We start from the raw sequence: 13,941 nt of genomic DNA on the forward strand, positions 1-13,941 counted from the left end.
TTCAACTGTCTCAACCACCAATTTAGTCCCTAACCTTGCTGGCATGATTTCAAGGCTGGTTTGCTCTGATTGGTGCCCTTTCATAGATACACATGATGTTTGTCTATTCCAAGAGAGTTGGGCGCTGTATCCACAATTTCATTCTGGGTACATTGGTTTTGATTAGACTGCCACATCATCAGGGAAAGGACGATCTTTCGGGGGCTGGCAATCTGGGTTAAATCTATTTTACCCTGTGTGTCTAATGTTGTTGATTGAGGCTTGCAAGATGTTTTGTATGTCACTCTGCTTCCTTGTGTATATATGTTTACTTTGTGCATGGGGGTGGATACATGAGATATATTAATCATTGATTCGATTAACACACACCTAGCGACTGTACCAACAGGATGCTTCAAAACTGTGTCGGTGATTTCAACTGTAATTTTGAACCTCTGGGCACTGACTCAGAGACCGTGTCCGGGGAGAAGGATATAAAATGGTCAGTGCCATCCCTCAATTAAATCCCTTACACTTCTACCTCTTAAGAGATGGACAGCCGCTTTTTTGGCATTGAATGCATTCACCTTAAACAACGTCCTCCAAGCATGCAATGGGAGAATGTTGTCAGTGAGAGAGGAGAGGCATACCTTTAATAGACTGCACAGGACCAGCCACATAGACCACATATTGGTAGATCTAGAGACTGCAGCGCACGTTGATTGATGTGTCTGTGATCACCTGATATGCTAGTGACCATAACGCACGGAGTATCACTATGAGATCATCTGGTCCCAGCAGTCTGGATCAATTATGCAATCCTTTGACAGGAGGCTTACCCAAAACAAGCAATCGTCGCAGTATATAGTGGAGTTCTGTGGCTAGCTCCCCGGCTATTTTTAGACAACTTTATGAGGTGATTGCTACTGGATTTGAGGCAGTACAGGCAGAGGGGTTGAATCTGATGCATGCTGACTTCTTGAGTAGAATTAGTGACACCCACAATACCATGTTTGCCTCTTTTAGAAGCCTGATCTTGGTGGAATGTAGGACCTTGCTAGGAAGGAGCAAAAGCCCCCCTGGTATTCTAAATCTTGCAGATTGTGAGGCGAGCCCTGTCCACCACCATTAAAGATGGGATTAGAAGTTTGATTCCAACAGCTAGGTCTTCCTATAAAGCCATTGTACAATGTGCTAATAGACACTTAGTGCTAGCAAAGTAGGATGCTATGTTAACAGCTGTTAAGGGGAAAGATCACCATTCATGTTGGCGTATCGTAGCAAACAGTAATCCTGATCCAAATTTGCTTATTGATAGTAACGTCGCTGAAGCTACCTGGGTTGACCACTTTTCTAACTTGTACTCTTCTGAGACCAGCATAGACCCGGCTGTGCCAGAGAACAGTTGATCTCTTCCTGCTGATATGGACAGTATCATAGCTAGAATTACCCCAAGTCCCACCAGTCCAGGAACAGATGCCCCTGATGCTTGGCCAGTTATCATTGAGGAAGTCAATAAAGCAAATGATTGGATCTCTCCCAATAGAGCACCCGGCCCAGACAATTTTCTAGGGACCTCTTTGAGGCTGAGAAGAACATCTGGAGAACCTATCTTGTTTTGTGTCTTAATTGAATAATCAGTGGTTTTCCCGTGCCTGCATCATGGGCTGGGGCTTAGATCATCACTGTATTAAAAAAAGGGTCAAGGGCTCTTCCTTCCAATTATAGGCCCATTAGTCTGAGCGACAGCTCCCAGAAAATATTCAGATTTTGATGGGAAAACTTCATGACTGGATGGCAGATGTGAGACTGCGGACTCCACTGCAAGCTGGTTTTAGGGATGACATTAGCACCATAGATGAAGTGTTTTGCCTCCAACTGATTTATTGGCAATATGTCACTCTTGGGCGGGGGGGCGGAGTCTTTATGTGGTATTTGTGGACCTTTGGCCCACCTTCGACCTCGTACCTAGGGCTTCCTTGTGGAAGATTATGGCCGAAACGGGTGTACCGAAATACCTTATTTGTATTATTAGCAGGCTCTACTCCAATAATCTGGCCCAGTTTAGTTGTGGGCTGCAGGGCGAACTGGCTGACCCCATCCCAATTACTCAGAGTGTGAGGCAAGGGTGCGTGCTAGCTTCGATGCTCTTTCTCTTTAACATCAATGATAATGTTAATGACACCCTATGTCTTGCTGGCAGGAAGGTCCCAGCCCTCTTTTTTGTGGACGATAGGCTTGTAATTTTGTCAGAGAAAGGTCTAAATTCCATATCAAGCAGCAGGGGGGATTAAAGGGATTATAAGCGAGCCAACAGGGCGATTAGTGAGGAGTTGCAGGAACCAGTTTTCATCTTTTTTCAAACTACTTACATCCATATGGCCCCACAGTTCCCCTCCATAAAACATTTCCCCAAGACTTTAGAGATTATAAATTTGGAGTGGGGGATACTGGGCGAAAACAGCTGCGACTTTGATCCCCCCTGTATATTGCTCCATCTTAACTCCACACATTTGAATGTGTGATGTCCAATCAAACTGTTCTGTGATCCCTAGGTATTCAAATACGGTTAACTTCAGCACTACTGCCATACAGGCAGGGCTTGTACGATGTTATGAGATTACGAGGGGCCTCCAGAATTTCCTGGGTTTGGTTTATCCAACGTTGATTGAGTGTGATGCGGTGTGGGAATCTTTGGTCTACCCCAAGGAAATTCCATGGCTTTTCTAATGAGGCACTTAAACATATATATAGGAAAGTATGTTGTCAGTATGTTTGACTAGGTCTACTAGGTTGCTGCTAAGCAGGACCCTAGTAGTTTTGCTCTCTCCTCTAAATTGTACCTTTTTCTTTCCACAATTGGCATACTCGTCTCCCCATGTAAGTCCCTAGTATATAGTACCTAGGTACCCAGGGCATTGGAGTTCGAGGGGATGCCTATAGGCTGCAGCAGTTATTCTGCCACCCTTAGGGAGCTCATGCAAAGGGTTGTGAAGGCCTGCCATTGCACCCTGCGTGAAACGGGTGCATGCACCCGTTTTCACTACAGGTCACTACATCACAAGTCACCCCTATGGTAGGCCCTCTCAGCCCAGAGGGCAGGGTGCAGGTACTGGTGTGTGAGGGCACCCCTGCACCAGAAGAGGGGCCCCCACAAACTCCAGATCAATTTTTCTGGACTTTGAGAGAGCGGGGACGCCATTTTACGTGTCCATTGGACATAGGTCACTCCTATGTCCAGCTACATAATTGTAACTCCAAACCTGGACATGTTTGGTATCAAGCATGTTGGAATCATACCCCAATACTGTTGCAAGTATTTGAAGTATGATTCCATGCACTCTGGGGACTCCCTAGAGGACCCCCAGCAATGCTACCACCAGTCTTACAGGGTTTTTCCGGGCAGCCCAGCTGCGGACATCCCTCAGACAGGTTTCTGCCCTTCTGCTGCTTGATCTGATCAAGCCCAGGAAGGTAGAACAAAGGATTTCATTTGGGAGAGGGAGGTAACACCCTCTCCTCCTGGACTCCACTGTGACTCCTGGACTTGGTCCTCTCTCTTCACAGGTATTCTTTCTTCAAGAATTCACTGCTGGATTTCTTGCAGTGTTCTCTGGATGTTTTCTTTTTCTTCTTTTTGGGTGGTTTGGGGAAAATCCAGTGTTTTGCTCATGCATTTCTGGTCCCTGGGTGGGTACTGTGTTACTTACCTTTGTGGTTTTCTAGTACTCCCAGCTCCCCTCTACACATTTCACTTGCCTAGTTGGGGGTACCTTGTTCGCATTCCATATGTTTAGTATATGGTTTGTGCTCCCCCTAGGGTCACTATTGATTATCGCGATTTGTACTTTTTTTTATTTTTTTTTAACCTTTTCTATGCCTATTTCTGATTACTAGTGTATTACTTACCTCCTAAGCGTTGGTTACCTGTCTAGTATTTTGTGGTGATTTTTTCCAAAAATAAAGTACCTTAATTTTTGTAAAACTGAGTGTTTTCTTTCATGTGTGTAAGTGCTGTGTGACTAAAATGGTATTGCACAAGCTTTGAATGTCTCTTAGATCAGCCTTGGCTGCTCCTCCAAAGCTACCTCTAGATAGCCTGGCTTCTAGACACTGCCTACACTTCACTAAGAGGGGATATCTGGACCTGGTATAATGTATAAGTACCTTGGGTACCCACCACACACCAGGCCAGCTTCCTACAATCTATATTAGCAATATATAGACAATTTGTTTCTGGGCTCAGCTTTGGTGGGTTTCCTCTCCACCACCTTCCTTGAACACAAACACAGTTATATCACAGAAGGATATTTAGATGAGACTGAACCTCCCCTAGCCAATACTTTACAAATGAAATTTCGGTTGGAATCCTGCCTCTCCGGTCAGTCATGGGTAAGTGTTGACAGGTAGCTAATAAATTAGATGGAGTTGCCCTTTTCTTTTCTTTTTTGAGATTATGGTCTCAACACTGACAGGCTGGATTTCTTTTCTGAGATCTGAAGGTTCATAGAAGGCCTAGGCCCAGGAGCCATTCTTTGGGAAGGTGACTAAGGTAATACTAGACGACAGACTTGACCGCTCAGGAGCATCTAGGCGCCCACACCACCCCCACACTTCAACACTACTTAACATGATCATACATGACAACTATCTAAATTGATATTTGGCAGCTTACACATGGGACTAGCACAGAAGGCACCTGCGTCACTGCCTTCCATAATGCTTGGTTATGTATAGACTATTGGTAAATATTCCAAGATGCCCTGACCGGGGTTACCAAGATAGCACATCTACCTCATACCCTTTTAGACCATGCCCCTGTTCTGCTGGAGCTCGCTCTGCCACAAGTGACTCCCCATGCTTTTACCTGGCACCTGCCCCCTGGAGCGCCCCGAAACACGGCCTTTCACAAAGATGTCCATAGCGCGATTGTTGATCACTTCAAGCACAATGAGGGTTAAGTAACTTCCCCACCAACTCTGTGGGAGGCGTTTAAAGCAGTAATTCAGGGTACATGCATTGCGAATCCTTAAGGTGGCTTGCTAGATTGGGACCTGACCTCCGATCTCTTGAACTGGATTACTTTGACTCTAAAAGTGCAGCCACTGGCTACCATTTGGGAGAAATTGACCGAGTTCAAAGAAGAAGCCACTAGCAAAACAAATCAGTTCAACAGCAAAGCTAGGCTTCACCTATGTAGTGCAACCAATGGCCCACAAGCAGGAACCCCAATTCAACCCCACAGAGCTCTTAGAAACTATGATATCCTTCTACTCTAAGCTCTATAAAGCCACCCCGGTATATAATGTGGGTGTGCTAGCTGCATACCTGGACTCCATTCAGCTATTGTGTTTGAATCAAGCCCACCAGTCATACCTGGACTCCCATATCACAGTGGAGGAAATCATACAGGTCATCCAAAGCCTCCAGGGTGAAAAGGCGCTGTGAAAGAACAGATCAACTACCTTCTTCTACAAGGAATATTCATCCAGGCTAGCTCCTCACCTGCTGGAGATGTATGAGGAATCTCTGGAGCGCGGAGCCCTACCATCATCCCTCCGAAAAGCAGTCATTGTCACACTTCTCAAACATGACAAACCTGCACATCACAGCAATTCTTATTAGTCGATCTCCCTGACTAACGTTGATAATAAAATATTTGCTAAAATATTAGCAAACCACCTCCTTCTCCTGCTGCTCACGACTGAGGTTGAAAAAAGCTGGGAATATTCTGAGCCTTTTCACATTGTACAACCTCCACACAATTTTCGCCCTCATGCACACTCTGGACCCTCAACACTCTGCCACCGCTCTCCTAGATGACACTATGGCTATTGATTCTCGCAAATGGCCTTACCTCTTTCCGCTTCTCACACGCCTTGGTATTAGTCCACAATTCATCCATCAGATACTATTTCTTTCCACATTACCCACAGCCACTATCCAGCTAAATGGCATGATATTAGACCCCTTCCCGATAACCCGCGGGCACACAACAGTGTTGCCCACTACCCCCAATTTTATTTGCTGTGGCGATGGAGCCCCTTGCAGCTCTGCTACGGCAGCACCATGCCTACAGGGGCCTTGGTTTCATGGCTCTGTGGTATCAATGTATACGGACAGTGTGACCCTATATCTTCACAAGCCCCAGGAGAACCTTGCCCCAGTAATCCGTGAGGTTATACGTTTTGAGGGATTTTCCAGCACACAGGTTAACTAGTCCAAATCTATACTCTTCCATCTCACTGACTGCACACCGCCCTTCCCCTCTACCCTCTGCAGTGGACATCTGACCCGGTCTGATACCTGGACAACTGACTCAGCCGCTACTTGGATGAACTCTGGAGGGCCAATTTCAGCTGCACCGTGGCTGGATGACAGGATTTTGATATGGTCTTGTCTACTGTAATCTGTGTCGGGACAGATAGCTATAGCTAAACTAGTCAGCCTTTCGAAATTCTTGTATCTTTTTGTTAATGTGCCTATCGCTCTCAAAACTCACTTCTTGCGGCAACTGCAATCCAATCTCATAGCACTGATCTGAGCTTGTAAGCAACCAACGGTTTCCTGGGAAATACTCACCTTGCCACTTGACCAGAGGGGTTAGGGTGCGCCCGACATGACTCTATATGCACTCTGCGCTCAGATGCAATAATACACTTCTGGCTTTATCCAACGGAATTTCAACCAGACACGGCTATCAAGGCAGACCATGCAGCACCATGCCCCTTGGCTACAGCACTTTACCGGACCTATAAGCCACCACAGACTCGATACTGTGGAGTACGTACGCTGGGAATAGGATGGCATTAGAAGACGAGCAGGGCTCTCCTGCCTATATGCTCCCTCTATAACCCATCAGAGGCAAACCCCTTCTGCACCCTCTGCAGGACAAGAACGCCAGGGCACGCAGGTGAGACCTCACTACCTTTTTTGATCTGTAGCCAGGAGACAATTTTACATCCCAATTTAAGGCCTGTGGAAAACACCCAAATGCACAGGAGACCCTCCTACACCATCAACTTCAAGCAACCTCCCCTGCTACAACAACTTTCCCACTCTTCCTTCGGCGCTTCAAGCACAAACTCACAAATCCTTCCCCTCGCAAGCTGGTTACACACCTTTATTCTATTATGCAGGCCACAGCGCCTGTCCAAATGTCAGCGGAGCACACTACCTGAGAGGCAGACATTGGACCCTCCCCCATCATCACCGAACCTCAATGGTCATACTGCTGCGACCAGACAGAGACCCTGTCTCCCAATTACAGACTACGACCAATACGTTTCTAATTCTTACATAGATTATACCACACCCTCTTCACCGAAGGGGGGTGGTTGCAGAAAAACACTGCCTCGCATGGGAGTGTCCAGGGGTGGTGTTTTTTTGGCCAGGGTGTTCTCTACCATACACACCATCACGAGTCACTCACCAGCACAAAACCACTGGTTGGCTTCCTGGGCTATGTCAGTGACATACTTGTTGGGGACCACCAACTCACTGCCATGCTCCTTCTCCTGGCCAAGCACAGAGTTGCTATATATTGAGGATGACAGCCCGCCCCCACTATGAGGCTTGGTTGAAGGATGCAACATACTGTCAAGAGCAATTATCCCACTTCTGGAAACCTATGCCACTACACACCTGCCCTAAGGACATCTGGGAACCCTGACTAACATTTCTGCAACACAGGGACTCAGGCCAACTCCAGGTATTGCCCCACACCTCCAGGATCCTGAATACAATCATACTTTGAGCTATGTCTGATTCCGCGCCCTGGCGTCTACTTAGTGTCCTGTTATCACCTTTCTAATCAATCTATGGTCTAACTAAAGGGCATACTCAACATGGGGAAGGCTTTGTTGGATTTGTTATACTCTGGGTCATACGTGGATGCATAATAAGTACCACTATCGCCATGCCCATCATTGTTCTGTGCTGTGCTTCCCCTTCCTTTTTCTCCCTCCCCTCCACCCCTTTGTCTTTATTCACCCCTATTTACTGAAGTTGTATCGTTGTCTAAATCTAAATGCCAATAAAGAAATAAAAAAAATATATATATTTGTAGTTGCACCACTTTAAAGAACAAGTCACAATGCAGTAATAGTACACTTCTGCTCTGAGAACCATGCAACTTTCCTTCCAGTTGTTAAATGTATGCATGTCTTTGACTCTATACATGACTGTTGCCTTTTGGTCAGATTCACGCTATACGAATTCCACAAACTTACATACATAATGCTGAGACATACGTAACAAAGACAGGTAACCTAAGAACTGACCCTCATGCAATCCTTACCTGCTCAGCTTCTTTCAAGTAGCCAAATCGCCGCTCCATGTCAGCATATTTCTTCCAGTATCCATAGCAGTAAGGATAGCGGGTGAAAAATGCATTGTAGGCTTTTCTGGAAGCCACAATGTTATTCTGAAAGAAGGTAAACGTTTTTAAAACTGTTAAGATCAAGTCACAAGGCTGGACAGGAAAACAATTTATGCACGTTCTCCGACAGTGAATATATGTTCCCTTACTTATGGTTATTGTAGAGACTGCGTCTCGAAAGAAACCTGTGATTTGATCATGTCGGCAAGGATTCTCGCCCTCGCTCACTCCTTTACTCCAACCCTGCACCACAGCAGCAAGACAAATGCTTAGAATATTTTGCAGAAAAAGACATAACTACCAAGTCTAAATCCAGGATACAGTAAGCTATAGCTTCTACTATCCAAACTACCAGTATTCAATAACAGACTGCATGATAAACTTTACAGAGACCTTTTTAAATGAGGCAAGTAGGAGTCATATAAAAAAATACCTTTATCCAGAATAGTAATTTTTCTTGACGTGTACCCATATCCTAGAATGTGCCATCTCTCTAACAGTAGGCTCAGTGAGCTTCTAAATACTTTTCACTAACTTCTCAATACAACCAGGACTAGTATTATCTGGTAACAACTGTGTGCAACAGTTTTTTTCTAAACACATTAGCTATACCGCAAGCTCTCATTCTAATGAACTACACTTGAAGTACAAATATATTTAAGCTGGAGGAACAATTTACGCATCACTAACTTAGTCAACGTGCATGTATGACAAAGTGGAGTACAAAACAGAAGTATCTCTGGTTTGCAAGGACACTTCACAAAAAAGAAAGCCATGTTGAAGCCCTTGTTTTTAAGAGGGCCCTGCAGTTTCGCCTTTTAGAACAACAACAAATTACAGTTGGAGCTATTACCTGACACAATGAACTGTATTTCCTTTATCACCTTTAGTAGGATAAAAGACTGGTGGCCCTATTAGCATACCATTGGATCATCAGGAGAGCTCTCATGTTTCTCAGCAGTGAATGTTTAAAGTCCAATTTTGGGCAGCAGAAAGCTCAAGCAATATGGTGACATCCCTTGGAGATTCTCCTATTGGGAATGTTCCCCTTTAAAAACAAAGGTATGCCAGTCTTTTGGGCCCTGCTGCAATCTGGAGAGAAGTGTATTTGCCCACATTCTAGATCTTCAGGAAAATCTAGATTCTTAAATATTGGGATATGATTAAGTGCTACTGGGATCTGGGAGAGAAAGGCTTGTCTGGGTGAAACTTTCAAGTGAGAAGACTGTAGTAGGTGAAGCAAGTCATAATAAAAATATGTGACTGGTACACTATTAAAGTCATGTGCCTTGGAACCACCTCAGGAGCGAAGAGAGCTAAACCTTTTTCAGAAAGCTCACATGATGGACATTCCATTACAAAGCAGGATGCATTAGAAGTGCTGTTTGACTATGCAGATAACCTTGACCTGCATCAGAAAGTGGACTGATAACTAGTGCAGGGCAAAGAAGACGGATGTGCTTGCTACAAGCAAACGTGTTTAACAATTGTTTCATTTTATGTAACTTTCAAACTTAAGATAAAAGTGACAAGTGAAGTACAGGGAAAGAAAAACAAAAATCAAAAAAAGATCTTATTTGAAGTCCTGTTAGTGAGTAAATAGTAAACTTCCTAAATTGTTCTTTTTGTGTGCCCATTCCTTTTAACGGAACACTTGTGGAGACACGAAATCAAAATTAAGTACATACATGCCCGAACACAAAAATGCTCCAATGTGCAACAAAGGTAATAACCTACCTCCTTTTCAACATACTCCAACAGGTCAGTCCACGCTGTGAAATCAAATGGATTGTCCTGTGTTGCTTTCCAGTGCTTCTCAAATTCCACAGAGTATGGAAAGGAACCATCGTCTGTCTCAATCCCAGGATACAGAGTGGCTCCGTGGTTGAGGTAGGTGGTAAAGTTAGACGTGACAGTCCCAGGGTCTGTGCCATTGCAAACTTCCGTAACCACACTCTGCTGCTGGTTGATAGTGATGTCGCTTGTAGCGTGTATGCCCTGGCCTGTTCCAAGGATAAAGACAGATGCCAACTTAAACATGCGCCACCCCTGCTACATCTTAAACTCCTCAACCTTTTATATATTGTACCACCATTACATCTTAAACTCCTCAACCTTTTATACATTGTACCACCATTAATTCTTAAAACATTAATTATATTTATCAACTCAACTCTACAAGCATCCCCAATGATAAAAGTCACTGTAAATGTTACACTCTTCTTGCACTAACTTCCTGTGATCACTTTCTTGCCACCTCCTGATACACCCATACCTCTATCACTCCTTTGGGCTACAGCCCAGGACTCAGCATTCCCCCAGACCAAAGCCTATAGGCTTTGCACTGTACTATAACAGTCAATAAAGTACTTGTGGCCTATACTCATATCGGAAACCTTTAAAATTTAAACTAGTGAGTTTCAGAACTGTACTGGGGCATGAACTAACACATGGTTGCACTCATCCCCAAAATGTGTTTTATTGTAACAACGGCACATATCTGGGTAGTGTATGCCAACAATCCTACCTGCCATTTAAACACCAGCTCAGTCTTGCATCATTCTAAGCTTTGCTTACACAAAAGATTTAATATAGAAAAATATGTTGTATTTCTTGTCACATTAATATCTCAGACTTAGTCACATAAATGTCCCCATCGAGTAAGCAGTGAATATGGATTCCAGGTGCAGTTGTAAACGCTAAAATATTCAGGGTGTTTTAAGGGTTCCCCTGAGATTTTCACTGCTTAGCAGCTGCTGCTACTGCATGACCAATGTTATGTACTATTACCAAGCAGAACGACTGTGTGATCTGTAGTTAAGGAGTTCAGATCCCTCCTATGTCAACACAACATTCCATCCTTCCGAGGTGGGTAGAGTCGTAGTTTGACTCTTGTTCTAGGCAAGACTGCTGGTTTGAGAATGACACTACTTATGTTTGTAGGCGACTACGCCAGTCCTACAACAAATCACAACAGTTGTCCCAACCCTCCCGGCTCACAAGCAGCACCTCACCAAAAACCCAAACAATAAAAGGTGATTTGTGGCAGACTTTACGCATGGACTCAAGAGTGTGACATCTCAGGGAGTATTTTGGTTAAACTGAGATTATCCCTTTCTCACCTAAACACCATGTCTCAAACACAGGCAATGAAGAAGATGCAGTAAAGTTTCAATAGGTTTTATTTAGCAAAACTGTAATCTGCGATAAATTGTATGGGCTGTGATAATTAGGATATTGAACAGTGCTAGAAACAGAATGGTAAAGACAAGTCATTAATACAAAGCCCCCCACCGTCTTGCACTAACTTATAATGACCAAGTATGAGATATGTTCTAATACCCTAGCATAATCAGAATAATTTCTGGTGCCATTGGGTTCCCTTAAGTCACCTTTAATGAAGGGGATACGGTACCCATAGCATATAAATCACATTTATATTCTAATACAGAACAACATTTTGCACCCACAGAAAAGTTTCTAACTGCAGTTCAGATGGCTGTCCTTAAGGAGAGGCCACTTGCCCAAGGGAAACGCATTGTTGTACTTACCCCCATGCCAGCCTCAGAGGCTGTCACCAAAGCAAGTGTTCCTAACGCTATGGCATTACATTCACGCTGGATTCAGTGGGCAACCTCCCTGACTGCCACCAATGTGGACTACATCCTTGATCTAAAACTTCAGACTCAAGAATTTCTCCAATATGAACATGAGTACCCCGCTCCTCTAGATATCTTGCCTCTTGAAAGATACCATACTGTAATTTACACTGATGGTTCAGCACAACCAGCTGTAGGTAGGAAACATCAATCTTCAGCCGCTTGCGCAGCTGTGAGTGTAGTGATGAAGGATTGAGTTTTCCACCCTCACAATACCTACATACAAGTTGGGGACTGCACAGCTCAGCTGGCTGAACTCAAAGCCTTTATTGTAGCGTTAGAACACACAGAGCTAGGATTGTTGACTTTAATTGTCTGTGACTCATACAACTGTGTCCAGTCCTTCAATGAGTACCTCAATCTTTGGAAGCTGAACAGGTTTAGAGACTCCAAAGGGAATGCCATAAAACACAGAACTGTGGGGGAGGGTAGCTGATCTCAAGGATAAATTACCTTGCGTCCATGTAGTACATACATTGGGCCACCAATGTGTAGGAGTACACGTTATTGGCAATACTTTGGCTGATGAAGCAGCCATATCTGCAGTAGCTATGGCGTCTGTGGCTGCAGTGACTCGTTCTCAGATGAGATTGGATAATGAAATTATGATTGCTGTGAAAGCTTCGGCTGAAGGCAAGCTTCTTCCAAAAGGATAATTAAAAAATATTCTTACCACATCAGTGCACAGAATGTTGCCTTCGCAACGCTTCCTGGAGTTGGAGATCAAGCGATTCCCAATGAAGACCAGAGATTAGATCAAATAAAAGCAACGCATGAGGGTGTCGCTTCTGCTCATGCTGGTATCTCGGCCACAGTAACACTTACAGAAACGCTTCTGGTGGCCAGGCCTATACAAACAGATGAAACAATACGTCCTGTCTTGTGACACTTGCCAACAAATCAGGGGCTCAAACATCAAACGCCCACCGCAGACATCCCTCTTAGTGTCCAGCAGGCCACAACAATGTGTGTACCTGGACTATTGCGGTCCACTCCAATCAGATGGTGCATAAAATAAATTTTAGTCGCTGTCTAGTTCTAGATTCCTGTGGGTATGGCCTCAGCGGTCGGCTGGACGATCAAACTTTTCTAAAAGACTTGCTGATCTTTATCAGTCCATATGCAATTGCAGCATTCCATTCGGACGTGGGCCCTGCATTTGCCTCTAAGGCTTTCAGGGACACCATGGGGACCATGGGTGTTGAACTCCATTACCCCTCATCATACCATCCTGAGGGAAATTCGTTTGTGGAGAGGCAAAACTGTGATCTAAAGCAATCCTTAATAGCTAGAGTATTAGGTTCTGGCCACAGCTGGCTTCATCACCTATATGGGGTCCAGAGAGCACTGAATATCTACCAAGACAGTCCTTTACGGGACGCACTCCCTATGAGGTTCTTTTTGGGAGACCTATGTATGTTCCAGATCTTGATGGCCTTGGTTTGGAGGCAGCAGACACACCTTTTGACATAAATGAAAGTCTCACTGTTTTCACAGGCGCTTCAGCAATTTCATGATGATAAATCTTCCGCCAGTGCTGCCACGTTAGGAATAAGGGATTTACCAACAACTTCCACTGGCTGGATTCCTAAAGTCGGGGATCTGGTTTGTGAGAAGATCGCTGTGAAGTAGGAATTCATCCTACAGAGCCGCTTCCTGGTTCCAGACCAAACCAATTAATTTTTCCCTGACCAGTTCATCAACCGCCTTATATCCTCTGAAGTTATACATCTTGTTATTATTATATATGACCCTGATAGTAGCAGGAAATTTCAGCTGGAATGTGAACCCTAATTTCCTTAGTCGGTCTATATTCTTTCCCAACTCCCACTGTTTTTTTAGGGTAATTCGGGAAACATCTGATCTGGTTTCAAAAGCTACCTCAACCACATTCAGCAATTGCTGTTTCAGCGCACTCAAACG

General features: G+C 44.4%; 1 protein-coding gene across 1 annotated transcript in view; it reads right to left on the bottom strand.

Moving 5' to 3' along the window:
* LOC138259971 (uncharacterized) overlaps positions 1 to 13,941 on the bottom strand; it is a 601,590-nt gene that overhangs the window by 511,011 nt on the left and 76,638 nt on the right. Inside the window, exons 2-3 of the mRNA XM_069207983.1 lie at positions 10,097 to 10,362; positions 8,279 to 8,404 (exon numbers count right to left, since the gene is read on the bottom strand). Coding sequence (XP_069064084.1) covers positions 8,279 to 8,404; positions 10,097 to 10,362 — 392 coding nt within the window. The remainder of the gene's footprint in view (positions 1 to 8,278; positions 8,405 to 10,096; positions 10,363 to 13,941) is intronic.

This window comes from Pleurodeles waltl, chromosome 9, assembly GCF_031143425.1.
Source record: "Pleurodeles waltl isolate 20211129_DDA chromosome 9, aPleWal1.hap1.20221129, whole genome shotgun sequence".
NCBI lineage: Eukaryota > Metazoa > Chordata > Amphibia > Caudata > Salamandridae > Pleurodeles > Pleurodeles waltl.